The sequence below is a fragment of the Phoca vitulina genome, unplaced genomic scaffold (genome assembly GCF_004348235.1).
Source record: "Phoca vitulina isolate PV1807 unplaced genomic scaffold, GSC_HSeal_1.0 scaffold40, whole genome shotgun sequence".
Taxonomy (NCBI): domain Eukaryota; kingdom Metazoa; phylum Chordata; class Mammalia; order Carnivora; family Phocidae; genus Phoca; species Phoca vitulina.
The window spans coordinates 4,323,172-4,337,981 of record NW_022589743.1 but is presented as its reverse complement, the minus strand read 5'-3'; the positions used below and the strand labels follow the sequence as shown (position 1 = coordinate 4,337,981).

Genomic DNA, 14,810 nt, shown 5'->3' with positions numbered 1-14,810 from the left:
CTCCTCCAGTCCACACAAGAACTTCTGGGGACAATGCCCAAACTCCCATCCCTCAACTTAGTGAGGTTTCTGTCTCCCCCAAATTCCACAGTGGGGTTGGGGGGCCTGCGGGGGAGGCAGGTTTCCAGTCCCAGACTTTGAACTTGGAAACCCAAGTCCCAAAGCTTGTTCCTGAAAGATCTTCTAAAAAGGGTTAGGAGGGAGGGGAGGTTGAGGATGGCTTCTTCAGTCTGTCCCATCCCAAAGTATGAAATCAGGGAGGGGGAAGTGTCCTGTGCAGCTGGGCAAAGAGGCAGGTGGCCCGGGAAAGCCTGAGGTCTGGGTTCATTTCCGGTCTCTGCTCAGAGCCCAAATCTTCCCTCTCTCTTAGCCTCGGGATCCAATCCTGTGGTTCCAGGCCCCTCCCCGTCCCAATATTCAGGATTCCCAGGCAGCTTCCCACACCCCATCCCCCACACTCTTTTGCACGTGCTAACCGGCTTATATCCCGCAAAACCCACAGACACCCCTACAGTGGAGTAGTGGGAGGATTCCCTACAACAGCAATTCTAGGCAAGCTGGGGAGAGAGTGGGAGATTGGGATGAAGAGGAAGAGGATGGAAGAGAAGAGGGCGGGGGAGGAGGCAGAGACCGCAGGAAGGCCGAGATGCAGGAAGCAGCTGGGAGTGGGGGGAGGCTTTGTGCCTGAGTTGTTCTCTGGGTCCTAGGTTCCGCACTGTTCATCATTTCCTGGGATCTGTGGAGTGAAGCAGCGCATCTGGACCTGTCACGGTCTAGGGGGTGGACCTTAACTCCCAGCCCTGGCAGCTGGGGACGGGTAGGGGGCAGCCCCAGGTTCCCTGCTGTGTATTATATGGGGGTTGGGGAGAGCATCACAACAGCTTTCTGGGTTGCCAGGACAGGGGATGTGTAGGTCACTACCGTCTTTCCCCCTGCCTCCCTAACACACACTTGCACAACAGTGGCCAGGAACCTTTAGATCAGAGACCCAAGCTAGAGCTCTCACTGGTGAAACTTTGGCCCCAGGCCTCCAGAATTCCTCCTCCCAAACTCCTTCTTCCTGTTTAAGAGGCAAGAGTGCCCAGGTAGGGGCTTGAAGACAGGGATTCCACCCCCTCCCCGGGTGCAGGGCAGGCTGGCGACAGGACACCCCCTTTCAAACTGCCAAGGGGCAAAGGCCAGCTTTGGGCTGCCGCCTGGGGGATGAGGATCATTTCCGTTCTCTGTTCTCCTTCCTCCTCCACCACAAGGCCAGAAACCCTGGGCTAAACTTTCACACCTTAGAAGATTGCAAAAGGTTCTCCATGAGAAATTGTTAAAATGCAGATTCCTGGGCCGGCCTCTGAGATTCTGCTTCCCAAAGTTTGGAGGAGGGCCCAGAAATCTGAATTTAAAAAATTTTAAAGTGCCCAGCGATTTTGAGGCTGATGGTCTTGAACCACAATAGGGAACTCCAAGGGCCTTGAAGGCAACGATCCTTTGCCCCGCCCCACTAATCTCCCTTCCCATTTGGGGAGGAGAGGGGCCCACACTGAGACCACTGGGGCTGGATTGTCTCCCCCAGTATTTGGTGGGGCTGTGCTTTTGTGGGTTGTGATAAGCCGCAGTCAGAGGTTGGGATGGAAGGGCTGAAGACGACAGGCCAGGACCGGAGGGGTCAGCGTCAGGCAGTCGGGAGGGACGGGCAGGGGAGGGGATACATTCGGGAGGAGGGGAAGGGGAGGGCTCACAGACTCCGGCCCCGGAAATCCGATCCCTTTAGGACCCAGAGGTGCCAGTCCCCCAGCGGCGGCGGCGAGAAGGGCAGCCGCTCGGTCTCGGGCAGCCGCCGCTCGGGCAGAGCCAGAGAAAGACCGAGGCTCGGGGCGCGGGGGGGAGGGAGGGAGGGAGGGTGGCGCGGCGGTGGAGCGGCCCGGGCCGGCGGAGCAGCCATGGGCGCCGGGGTGCCGGGCCCCCCGAGAGCCGAGGCCCCCGGCCGGGGTGGGGGACGCCCGGGCTGCCAGCCCTGCTGACACCGCCTCGGACGATGTGAGCCGGCGCCTCCGCCGCTGCTTCGCGGGCAGGGCGCGCGGTCCCACCGGCCCCGGCCGCCGCCGCTTTTCTAATTTGGGTGGGGGCGACCGTAGCAGGCCGCTCGGGCTCTGAAAGAGGGGCTGGCTGTCTGTGGCAGCTGGATTGGGGGAGGCGACCCACACAGGGCGCTCGGAGATTCCCCCCCCCCCTTTTTTAAGCGGGGTTAACTGTTTTTGGCAGCTTGGTTTGGGGGGAGCCTAAAAAAGGCCTTCCGGGGTTTCTTTTCTCGGGGGGAGGGGGCGGTGGTCCCGACTTGGCCAGCCGCCTGTTGGAGGGGGGGAGCGGGAAGCGAGGGGATGCGCCCCCGTCTCCCCCCACCATGATGAAGACGGAGCCGCGGGGGCCCGGGGGTCCCCTCCGGAGCGCCTCCCCGCACCGCAGCGCCTACGAGGCGGGCATCCAGGCGCTGAAGCCGCCCGACGCGCCCGGGCCCGACGAGGCGCCCAAGGCGGCCCACCACAAGAAATATGGCTCCAACGTCCACCGCATCAAAAGTATGTTCCTGCAGATGGGCACGACGGCGGGGCCGCCGGGCGAGGCGGGCGGCGGCGCGGGCCCCACCGAGGCCCCGCGGGCGCCCGAGCGCGGCGTGCGCCTGTCGCTGCCGCGGGCCAGCAGCCTGAACGAGAACGTGGACCACAGCGCCCTGCTCAAGCTGGGCACCAGCGTGTCGGAGCGCGTGAGCCGCTTCGACTCCAAGCCCGCGCCCTCGGCGCAGCCCGCGCCGCCGCCGCACCCGCCGTCCCGGCTGCAGGAGACGCGGAAGCTGTTCGAACGGAGCGTCCCGGCGGCCGCGGGCGGCGACAAGGAGGCCGTGGCGCGGCGGCTGCTGAGGCAGGAGCGCGCCGGCCTGCAGGACCGGAAGCTGGACGTCGTGGTGCGCTTCAACGGCAGCACCGAGGCGCTGGACAAGCTGGACGCCGACGCCGTGTCGCCGACGGTCAGCCAGCTCAGCGCCGTCTTCGAGAAGGCCGACTCGAGGACCGGCCTCCACCGTGGGCCGGGGCTCCCCAGGGCCGCGGCCGCCGGGGCTCCCCAGGTCAACTCGAAGCTGGTCAGTAAGCGGTCCCGGGTGTTCCAGCCGCCGCCGCCGCCGCCGCCCGCCCCGTCGGGGGATGCGCCGGCCGAGAAGGAACGCGGCCCTGGAGGGCAGCAGCCTCCGCAGCACCGAGTGGCCCCTGCCCGGCCGCCCCCCAAGCCCCGGGAGGTGCGCAAGATCAAGCCGGTGGAGGTGGAGGAGAGCGGGGAGTCTGAGGCCGAGGCGGCGCCCGGGGAGGTGATTCAGGCGGAGGTGACGGTCCACGCGGCCCTGGAGAATGGCAGCACCTTGGCAACCACTGCCAGCCCCGCGCCGGAGGAGCAGAAGGCCCAGGCGGCCCCCGAGGAGGCCACGGCGACCGTGGCGGCGCCTGAAAGAGGGGTAGGCAATGGCCGGGCCCCGGACGTGGCCCCGGAGGAGGCGGATGAGTCCAAGAAGGAGGACTTTTCGGAGGCAGACTTGGTGGACGTGAGCGCCTACAGTGGGCTGGGGGAGGACTCTGGGGGAAGTGCCCTGGAGGAGGACGACGAAGAAGACGAGGAGGATGGGGAGCCCCCCTACGAGCCCGAGTCGGGGTGCGTGGAGATCCCGGGGCTCTCGGAGGAAGAGGACCCGGCCCCGAGCCGGAAGATCCATTTCAGCACGGCGCCCATCCAAGTAAGTGAGCCCCCCTCCCCGCCCCCGCGCCGCCCCTGCCACGTGCACGCCGTCGCCCCCGCCTTGCCAGCCGGGTTTGGCAGGCTGAGTCAGCCCCTGCCACCCAGCCCCCTTCCCAGAAGTTACCACCCTGAGGGGGGCGTGGGGGAGTTCCAGCTGTTTGTCAGAGGGGGACGATTTTCAGGCCCGAGACGAGGGCGGCCTGCCCCGACCTGCCCTCAGGTTCCTCTGCCTGCTGCCTCGCCCTGGCTCCGCCGCACCCGCATCCCGGACACCTGCTTCCCCTTCCTCTCTCCCAGGCTCTCTTCCTCCAGAGGCTGCTTGAGGCTGGGGCTTGGGTGGTGGGAAGGTGTGTGTCTGTGTATGTGTCCTCAGGAGACCCTCCCCACGTTGGTCCTTACTCCACTCCGGGGGGGGGGGCGGGAGTGGGGGAGCTTAGAAACACCCCCTGCGTTCCCCCTATAGAGGAGGGAGGAGCCAAGAACTTCCTAAAACGAAGGTGTAGGGGACCGCAACCCTCCTCCATCCTGTCTGTAGCCCCCACCCCAAGTTTGCAGAAGTGAAAGAGGGAAGCAGGTCTTTGAGGGTGAGCGGAGCTGGGGCCATGTGACTGGCGGTGGGGGAGAGGCCTGGTGCTGGGGCCCTGTTCCCTGGGGTCTGTGCTGGGCCAGCTGGGGAGGTGGAGGTGTTGGGTTCCGCAGGCAGCAGGCGCCTGGCCTGGCCCATGAGGGGGCTGGGCCTTGGGCAGGGCACAGAACAGAGGGGTGGGGCCGGGAAAGCCCCCAGGATGCTCGGCAGCTACCACATGCCTTTGCTCTTGGCTGCTCAGTAGGGCACACTCCCATGGCCTTGGCAAGCTCCAAGCGCTCTTGCCACATTCTCTGGGTGCCCTGAAAGACGGATGGGAGCTGCCGCCTTGGGGGTCTCTTCCCCCATCCGCACCACCACTCTTGGCGACTGGTCCGTGGCTTGTGCCAACGCCCTGAGATCCTCAGAACAGTGCCAGTGTGGGTGGTGGGGACATTCCCGGGGAGAATTAGGAGCCCTAGGTCACCCCTGCTTCCTGCCACCCTCCAATCTTGGCTGGCGCATCCAGCTGAGATGGCCCTTTCTCAGTGCCCCAGGCTCAGCTGTGCCCAGCACCGGGTCCGCTGCAGGAGGGTGTCCAGGCCCCAGACTCTCCTAGGCCTGGACCCTGCCTTTACCTCTCCCCAGCCAAGCCCTCGTCTGTCTGCTCAAAGTTTCCATAACTGCTCCTGGACACTGAGGCTGCCCACGATTCCTCCCGGCCCTCCTGGAGTATCAGCGGCTGCCCCTCTCCCCCGCCCCCACCCCAGCCAAGGCCTGAAAGATGCTACTCCGCCAGGCCAGCCCTCCCCCTTCTGGGGCTGCGACCTTATAAGTCCTTCCTCCTCCCTCCCTGTCCTGAGGGCTACGGGATCCTGGACGGGATCCTGGACGGAATGGAGGATGAGGGAGTTTCTTGGGACCTGAGGAGTCAGGCCCCCCCCCCCCCCCAATCACCAGTTCTCTGAGCGGCCTGATCCAGAGATGGAGTTTGTTGGTCTTTCAGTCCTGGGCCTCTGACTGTCTATATTTGACACCTTACCCTGATTTTTGGGTAAAAAATAGCGCATGATTTGGAGCAGTGCTCCCTGGTCCCTGGTGACTCTTGCTCACACGAGTGCGGGAGCCAGTGGTCCGTGGTGCCGCCTTGGCGTGTCTGACTTTTGACCTCGCTGGGGATTTCCTCCTCCCCACCCTGGACAGTGGGTTCCAGTTTTTCCCCCTCCCTGCCCCCACCCTGCATTGACACTGATTCCCGGGTCTGGTGCCCTGCGAATGACCCAGTTGTTGCCTTTGTGGAGGCTTCTGCTGAGGACAGAGAGCCCAATTCCATGTTGTCACTTGGGGCAGGGGACGGGGCCCAAGCCGCTGATCGGCTGGGCACGTCATGGTGGGCAATGTGAGGGGCGGTCTGGGGCCTCTGAGCCCGAGGCCTGGGTTTCCTGCAGGGGGCAGGATTTGATCAGCTGAGAAGAGCGGGGAGGGCAAAGCCCGGGGCAGGCTGGGAGGGTGTTTTGGAGGTCACAGTGTGTTCACTGCCTCACACACACGCATCGGGGAGGGCACCACAAAGACTGAGGGATGAAGGGACGCTGTCCCTTGGAGCAGAAGGTGAGGGGCAGGGGACTCAGATGCAAAAGTGGGCCAAAGCCGATTTGCCAAGCCCAGGGCATGAGTGCAAGGGGGGGACAGAGTCACAGGTGACCCACCCACCAGGGCCCAGCTGGGTGCAGTCTCATCCTGCCCTGCCCCTGGCTGACCCAGGTGACCTTGGCAGCAGACCTGGCACCTTATGCTGTGTGCAAACTGGATGGCGCATCCCTCCAGGGGCTCGGAGGCCAATGGCCAGATGTCAGGAGGGCAGTCCGACCACTGCCCGACTGACGACGAGCTCTAAGGGCCCGAGCTTGGTTTCTCTGATGTAGTGAAATCGAGGGCAGTGAGTGAAGTGACCACATAGGCCCCTCCCAGCTGCACTTCTAATCCTGTGAAACCCCACCGTGGGAGCGAGGCTCTGGTGGGGGGGAGTGGAGGATGACACTGAGTGAGCCCAGACAAAGGCTGGGACACAAGTCTGCTGCCTGCCAGGGTGCCCATGGGCCTGCTCCTGGAGGAGAGGGGGCCCTGGCAGGGGCCTCGGGGGACACGGAGCTCCATTCCAGCTGCTCAGGCCTCAGGCCCAACCGTCTGATAGAGCTGCTCCCACCCTTTCTCGCCCCCGCTTGGCTCCAAGTGGTGCCAACCTGTCGCTGCAGGCCATGAAGCATGAACGCATCATGGTACCCCAAATGGTGCTCATTAACCTCCCACTGGGGGTACCCCCGCCTGGACCCAGAATTAGGCACTCCCACAGAGCCCCTGCCCTAGCCTCTCTGTTCTCTGGAGGAGGTTTGGAATTCCCCTTCTCACTGAGAGACACAGGAAGGGGACAGCAGAGGGGTAGAGGGGACAACAAGGTAGGGCTGGCCTTAGGGCCCCCGTGCAGACTGGGTTCACTGGGGACAAAGTCAGAGAGGCTGCCACCTCCCTGAGCTCCTTGCTTTCACCAGGGTCCTGGGCCTCTGGCCTGGGCCTTCTAGTGCACTGGGGATAAGGGGCACACCTCAGAGCTGCTTCTCGGGAGGGAAACTGAGGCCTGGTCATGCAGGCAAGGCCACGTGGGATTCATTCTCCCCCATCCACCTCCTGCCACCTGAGGGACACCTCAAGTGGAGGGCTGCCCTTTCTCCATGGGAGGGTGGAGGTGATCTTTTCTGCTTCCCTCCCCCACCCTGGCTTCAACTTCAGGTTCAGGTCAGCTGGGTCCTGGGTGCCCCCGTCTTCTTCTGTTCCTCTCTCTCTCCTCCTCCCTCCCCTGTCCCTGCGTCTCACACCCGCTCCCCCCTCTCTCCCCATCTGGCATCCTCCAGGATCTTCTCCATTCTTACTCCCCTCCTCCTCTGCCCCTCTACTCCTGCTCAGCCTGTTCTTTCCACTCTCCCGCCGTCTGTCTGGCTCTCTGGCTCCCTGTGTTTCTTTCTGCCCCAGTCTGTTGTTGGTCTGTCTCTGACCTGGAGGTCTGGCTTCCTGAGTCGGCTGGTTTCTCGAGGATTGCCCTTCCTTTCTTTCTATAGCAGCCATGCGCACGCCAGTTGGGGCTGTGGGGGAGAATAATGGTGTGGATGGGGCAACTGTGTCCCTTTCTCCGGGGCCCTGCGGGCTCGAGCAGCAGAAGGGCCTGCCGCCAGAGCTGGGGTCATGCTGGGGCTGGGGGAGGCCCGGAGCAGGAGAGGAACGCCGGCGGGCACCGGGCATCAGCCCTGCCCCTGCCTCTGATGAGCGGCCCCCCCGCAGGTGTTCAGTACCTACTCCAACGAGGACTACGACCGGCGCAATGAGGACGTGGACCCCATGGCCGCCTCGGCTGAGTATGAGCTGGAGAAGCGTGTGGAGAGGCTAGAGCTGTTCCCTGTGGAGCTGGAGAAGGGTGAGAAGCCGGGGGCCGGGGCCAGGCCGCAGGGGCGGCGGGGGCGGTGGTGGTGGTCGCCTCTCTGGCGCCAGCTCTGCCCTGGTCCCCCGTCAGTGCCCCCAGCCAAGCGACTGCAGCAGCCCCCGCCCCCCCTCCCCTGGGCCTGCCGTACCCTGTGCTCCTTCGGGTGCCAGGTCCCCAGGGCCACGCGCTGAAGGAGCCGTCCCAGCTCACTTACATGCTGCAATAGGTGCAGGGCAGGGAACGGGAGGGGCCGCTAGGACAGCACGTGGACTCAGGTCAGTGGGGTCCCCAAGGAAGTTATGCTGGCGTTGAGCTCTGAAGATGGGAATTCAGGGGAGCATGTGGGAAAGAGAGGAGAGGCTTGGCTACATTTTGATCACGAGGGCAAGAAGGGTATGCAGGGCCTAATAGACCATGTGGAGGACACTGTTCTCTAAGATGGACAGGAAACCATGGCAAGGCGTGGGAAAGGTATTCTAGAAGGACCACGTGAGGCTGTGCTGGGGGGAGAAGGGTCATAAGTGGATGGAGAGAGACCACAGTGTGGACAAGATGATGGCCATGTGGGAAGTGCATGTACTTGAGAGATCCTTGGGGGGTAGAATCTGCAGGATCTGGTGGTTATTTGGTTCTGGCTGAGACGGTGAGGGGGAGGGAGGAGTCCAGGCGACTCCCAGGCCCCATGAGGGAGTAGCAGACGGGAAGAGCCTGTTTGTGGGGGAAGATAAGAGTTTGGATGTCAGAGACCCATGAGACAGAAGGGGACAGCTGTGGAGAGAAGAGCAGGAGGTCTTGGGTCATGGAGACTCTAAGTATGGATGAGTCTGTGTAGAAAAGAAGACCACCCCCCCCATGCCTTTCCATCCCTCTGGATCCCTTATCTGTGTGTACAGTAGACTCTGGCCCCCCCAAGACGCCTGGACCCCCCTCAGCATGCCCTGCTGCTCATCGGTTCTTGTGAGGGGCAAAGGGCAGGGGGTGACCCAGGAGCTTCCCAGTTGGCTTGGCAAAGAGGGGGTAGACAGAACAGTGTCCCTTCCCCAGTTGTGGACCTCCCCTAAGCATGGGGACTGCTGCCTGAGGTCGGGCCGTGCCCTGGGGTGAGGTTGGGGGTGGGGGGGTGTCTCTCACTCTGTCCCCTGCAAGCCCTGGCTGGGACACCTCACCTCACCCCCACCTCCCAACACCAGCCTGTCCTGATTTTCTGCTCCACAGACTCCGAGGGCCTGGGCATCAGCATCATCGGCATGGGGGCCGGGGCGGACATGGGCCTGGAGAAGCTGGGCATCTTCGTGAAGACGGTGACCGAGGGTGGTGCGGCCCACCGGGACGGCAGGTACCCCCTCCCCCTCCCCCATCAGCTGTCAGCTGCAGGCCAGGCCACCGAGCCAGGATGGGCCCCTGTCTGTGTGGGGTTCAGGTGTTCGTGGAGCCTTACTGTGCCAGGTGCTGGTCCAGGGGGTACAGCAGTGAACAAACCCACTGGGAACCCTGCCCTCATGGCGCTTACATTCTTTGGGGGGTGGGGAGGGGGCTGCACGGAGGCATTGTATGTCCTGGTTTTGGGCGTGTGTGGGCTGTGGGAGGGAGAGCACAGCCGTGGAGTCTGTGTTCCTGGTGGATACATCTGAGCTTTTTTTTTTTTTTTTTCCACTTAGCAAATATCGCTGGCTCTGTGGCAGGGCTGGAGTCAGGCCCTGGGGAGTCAGTGACGGCTTCCCTTGCCCTCGGGAAGCACGTGGTGTGCTGAGGCAGACAGACATCCAAGTGGACACGCAGCAAATGTGGGAAAAGCACAGGGTGGCATGAAGGCATAAAAAGCAGGACTTGCTCTCTCTGGATAGCAGGGAAGGCTTCCTGGAGGAAGTGATGTCGGAGCTAAGGCCTGAGGATGAGCCGGACTTAGTTAGGCTGAGGGAGTAGAATGTGCAAAAGGTTCCAGGAAGGGGACTGAAAGCCCGCAGGTATGGCTGGAGCCTAGAGAACAAGGGGGATGCGGGTGTGTGGTGTACCTGGGAGGAGACTGCTCCTTGTGTGAGCGCACGTGTGAGCGTGTGTACCTGTGTTTGGCCTCTGAGGCTGGAGGGGCCTGAAGGTTCAGGAGGGCCTCCTGGAGCCCTGGGCACCCAGCGACCCCTCCGTGGGTCACTCCACTGTGTATGTATCACAGGGGGGACATGGGGAAGGGCTTTGGGGCATCCCCAGCGTTGTTGTAAGTTGGCAGTTGATATCAGGGGAGGCTTGTGGTGGCACCTCCAAACCCAGACCCCCTCCATATGACAGAGATGAGTGGGTGTCCCTGTAGGGGCTGGGTGGCTTTGGGGTCATGTTGCTAGAGCTTCTGCCTGCTGTGGCCCAGGTGGCGTGGGGGGTGGACAAAAGGCCGGTGACAACCCGAGCTCTTTCACTTACCCCCCCCCCCCCCAGTTTGGACTTCCAGAGCCGTTCCTGTGGTCCCCTGTTGGCTGTTGGCAGCGTGGGGAGTGTGTGCACGTGGGAGAGAGTGCCCACATGCACCAGGGGGTGAGCCGCTCACAATAGGCCATTTCCTCCACTTCCGCAGAGGAGCCCTGACAGAAGGCCTGGAGCGCGCAGGGGGGTGGCAGTGGAGGAAGGAGGTGGCCAGGGGGCCTGCCATCCCCCTCGGCGGGCCAGGCTGGCCCACCCCCATCTCTGTCCTTCTGGGGTGGGGAACCAGGGCTTCTGCGGCCACACCCAGAACATGGTGGGGGCTGCGCCTGTCTCAGGGTGCGGCGAGCACAAGAGTATGCCATGGGGGTGTCAGGCATTTGGGAGAAAATCTTCAGACCCGTAAGAGGACCGTGTGTCACCTGTGCTTTGGGTGTGTGTGGTGGCCACGAACTCTGTGGGTGTCACACCACTCTGTCGGGTGTGATGGAGGAGGGGACGAGGGTGTGATTATCACACGAAGTGTGCTTGGTCCGGCCTGTCTGTGTCGGATTTGCTTGCCCAGGTCTCACTGCCCAGTGGTGGGTCCAGCTGATCCCTGACCCTCTGGCCCCATGCATTTCATGCAAGTAGACAAAGTACCAGGACCCAGTGGGGACTGAGCCTCAGGTTCTGATGGAGGGAGACCACCGCTACCTCCGCTCCAGTTCCCCTGTGACGGTCCCCTAACCAGTGTGGCCTCTCCCAGGATCCAAGTGAATGATCTCCTGGTGGAGGTGGATGGCACGAGTCTGGTTGGAGTCACCCAGAGCTTTGCGGCCTCCGTGCTCCGGAACACCAAGGGTCGCGTGCGGTAAGGGCCGGCAGGGCCCGGCTGGGTGGGGAGTGGGAATAGACGGGAGGCCTGGCCCTCATCCCGCCTCTCTGCCCGCCTGCCCACACCCAGATAAGGCTCTGGGTGGCTCACCTTATAGAGGAGCCTCCACGGCCTCCCTGCCAGAAGGAATGGCTGTACCCATAGGCCTGCCCCACGCGCTGCCGGCCGCCGGCGCTCAGGCTCCAAGGCCCATGGCCTGCTGCGCCTCCAACCTGGCCTCCTTCCCCTGCCTGTCCGTGACTCAGTCACTGAAGAACCAAGATGTGCATGGAGAATGCCATCCAAATTGGGGTCCCCCCACCAGGCACTTCATCTTTCCCTCCTCACCAGCTGTGTAATCCCGGGAGGACTCCCCTCCCCGGCCCTGTCAATAGAGGGAATTGGGTTAGAGGCTCCTTCTGTTCCTCTCTGGCATAACATTCAGGGACCACTCCCTGCCCTCTCTAAAAGGGGCACTGCCCCCAGGAAAGGGTGGTGGAGAGAAACAGGATGTGGGTGGCCACGGAGAGGAGGGGCTAGTGCCTGGAAGTTCCACTATTTCCTCTCCATCCTAATCTCCACTCACCATCATCCCGCCCCTTCCTGAAGCCTGGGGGCTTGGAGCTCACCGGAGACACCCCTCCACAGGCCCACGGCAGGGCAGTGGGGAAGCAGGCTGCTGGGACGGGTCAGCTTCACCATTCCCCTGCCTCGTTTTCTCCCCTGTGGCGGAGGAAGAGCCCCCTGCCCTGGCAGCCCCTGAGCTCCTGTCCCCTGCAGCCCAGCTGGGGGTTTGGCTGACATCACCCCTCCCCCAAAACTGGCTGCGAGGGTTAGTGGGCCTTCTGGCTGTCCAGGGAAGGAAACCCAAGAAGAGCCCCCAGCTCCCCCCATTCATTATTAACACTCCACAGCCTCTGGACTCAGCCCTCTCATTTCACCTCCCTTGGGAGGGTCGGAGTGTGGAGAGGGGAGCACCAGCCGGGAGGATAATGGTATCACCCAGGTGAAGACAGAGGCAGGGGGATGACGCTCGTGCCCCTGCAGGTTTATGATTGGCCGGGAGCGGCCAGGCGAGCAGAGCGAGGTGGCCCAGCTAATTCAGCAGACCCTAGAACAGGAGCGATGGCAGCGAGAGATGATGGAGCAGAGATACGCCCAGTACGGGGAGGATGACGAGGAGGTAGGGACTCCCGGCCTGGCCGGCAGCAGCATCGCCCCCTGGTGGCTGGATGGAGCATCACACCCATCCTCTGCCTCGGCGCCTTTCCCAGGCCTCGTGAAGGAGGCCAGGGCACCTTTCCCTATCCTGGGGGCGTCCCCAGACTGAGGGAGGAGATGCAGACCCTTCCTTCAAAGAACCCTTAGTCTGATGGAGGAGTCACACTCTGTCTTCAAAGAGCCTTCCTGCTCCTACAAGGAAAATGCAGTTCCCTCCCGAGTCCCTGCTCTGAGAGGAAGGCATGGCCTCTACCCTCAGGGGACCTAATCTGAGGAAGGAGGTGGCTCCAGACCTCAGGGGATCCGCAGTGCGAGGGGAAAAGCACAGGCGGTTTCTTCAGGGGTCCCAGTCTCATGGGGGAACTACCAGGCTGTTGGGGGAAGACCTAGACCATGCCACCGGGGTGGCCCCAGCCCCCTGAGGCGTGACCCACAGCCCTGGGTAGCTCCCGGTCTGACACTGACAGGCTGTTGCCAGTCTAAGCCCTGCTCTTCGGGGCTCAGGGGGGCTGAGGTGGGCAGGGTGCACAGCCTCCCTGCTCCCTTCGCAGACAGGAGAATATGCCACCGACGAGGATGAGGAGCTGAGCCCCACGTTCCCGGGTGGCGAGATGGCCATCGAGGTGTTCGAGCTGGCGGAAAACGAGGATGCCTTGTCCCCTGTGGACATGGAGCCCGAGAAGCTGGTGCACAAGTTCAAGGAGGTGGGAAGAGGGGGTCCCTGGGGTGGCGGAGGGCAGAGGCAGGCCATGACTGCCTCCAGCCAGAGCTGAGCACCCGCCTCTCTGCCCCCACAGCTCCAGATCAAGCATGCTGTGACTGAGGCAGAGATCCAGCAGCTGAAAAGGAAGGTAAGAATGTGGCACGGGGAGGGGGGGAATGAGGGCTGGGGGGATGACCCCCCCACCTCTCACCTGCAGACACTGACACTTGTCACCCGCAGGCAGAATCAGAACAAGCTGCTCTGAGGCAGGGGAGCATAGTGTTAAAAGCTTGAGCTCGGGACCCCTGTGTGCCACCGTCCACTTGCTGCCCTGTGCCTCAGTCCCCTCCCCTGTAGAATGGGATGATAATAGTGCCCACACTGTACGTTCCGTCGTGAGGATTAAATGAGACAAGGCATATAAAATCCTTAGCACAGCACCTGGCTCGTAAAAGGTGCTGAACAAAAAGTCGAGCTATTAGCTACTAGACCGAGTGACACCAGGTCACTCTAGATGTCGTCACATTGCTCCTGTCCCCCACCTGTCCTCTACAAACAGGCTCAGCAATCATTGTAAGCTACCCAGGGATATACACACTGACACTGGACCCAGGCCTCCTCACCGGGCTGTCTGGAGTCACCCGCTCCGTGGTGACACGGAGACAGTGGGCCGGGCTTCACGTGACACGATACCCAGGGCAGCAGCCGGCTATGTAGCCTCCCGCTACGTTCGTCTGCCGGGAGACACACAGGCACAGCCCTCTCCCCGGAAGTGTCACAGGACATGTGCATTCTCGCGCTCCCCGACGGTGACACTCGCGACATACACAGACGCACACATACTCTCCACCGACACCCCTCGAGGCCCGTTCACCTTACGGGTCTGCACCGGGCCCCTGCTGGGCCTGGACGGTCGGTGTCCCAACTGCCACGGGGCTTCCGGTGTGGCGGGGAGAGGCGGCTCGTGGGGGCCGCACGGCCACGGGACACCCACCTCACATGGAGAGAGAGGAGGTCACAGCTGAGCCTTGGGGGGCAGGCAGGGTTTAGTGACTGAGGCCGAGGAAGGGCGCCCCCCGGGGGCGAGAGGGTCGAGCCTGGAGGAAGCCCGCTGACTGTGGGTCCATTTCCGTGGGCACGGGGTGGGAGGCTGAGCGGGCCGGTGGGGGTGGCGGCTGCGGCTGGCAGGGTCCCGACTCCCCACGAAGGACTCTGGCCTTGGTCCCGCGGCCACAGGGGGACTAGAAGGGGGAAAAGGTCACTGCCTACGCGGTGGAAGGACATGCGGGTGGGTAGGACTCGGAGGCTGGCAAAGCAGCCGTGCTGGTGGTGTCCTGGGAGGGGGGGAGATGGTGGCCTGGGTTGCCCGGAGTGCAGGCAGAGGGTAGGAGAGGAAGGGCGGGTTGGAGCTCATTTCTGAGGTCGAGATGACAGGCCACGCTCCCGGGTGGATGCAGAGCAGGAAGGGGCCGGGGGGGGGCGGGGGGGGGCACAAGTCAAAGGTCTGTTCAGGCTTTCAATTTGTAGACGCCGGTAGAGTGCCTTCCGAGCGCCCCGCACGGTTCCAGTCCCTGCAGTGCGCAGAGGCGGATTTGCTCCCTGCCCTCGCGTGGCTTAGTGTACACGCTGGTGTCTGTCCCGTCATCAGCGGACACGGGGCTCTGCAGGAGAGTGCGGGCTCGCTGAGCTCCTGGAGCAGGGGGGTGCGGGAGCGGCTGCTGCTGGAGGGAATCCCAGGAGACTTCTCTGGGGACGCGATACACTGAGCAGAGAGCGGGGGGGGGGGGGGGGGGGGGGGGGGGGGGGGGGGGGG

The 14,810-nt window shown here is 63.3% G+C and overlaps 1 protein-coding gene across 2 annotated transcripts in view; it reads left to right on the top strand.

Annotated features, from left to right (window-relative positions):
• The first annotated feature begins 1,889 nt into the window (after positions 1-1,889).
• The window catches only part of PPP1R9B (protein phosphatase 1 regulatory subunit 9B), a 16,264-nt gene continuing 3,343 nt past the window's right edge, over positions 1,890-14,810 (top strand). Inside the window, exons 1-8 of one of the 2 annotated variants that reach the window (XM_032428685.1) lie at positions 1,894-2,598; positions 2,797-3,769; positions 7,670-7,802; positions 9,024-9,144; positions 10,966-11,070; positions 12,121-12,256; positions 12,846-12,998; positions 13,092-13,145. In XM_032428685.1, coding sequence (XP_032284576.1) covers positions 2,393-2,598; positions 2,797-3,769; positions 7,670-7,802; positions 9,024-9,144; positions 10,966-11,070; positions 12,121-12,256; positions 12,846-12,998; positions 13,092-13,145 — 1,881 coding nt within the window. In that variant the 5' untranslated portion in view covers positions 1,894-2,392. Of the gene's footprint in view, positions 3,770-7,669; positions 7,803-9,023; positions 9,145-10,965; positions 11,071-12,120; positions 12,257-12,845; positions 12,999-13,091; positions 13,146-14,810 lie in introns of both variants that reach the window. The other variant, XM_032428684.1, reaches the window with a different exon arrangement.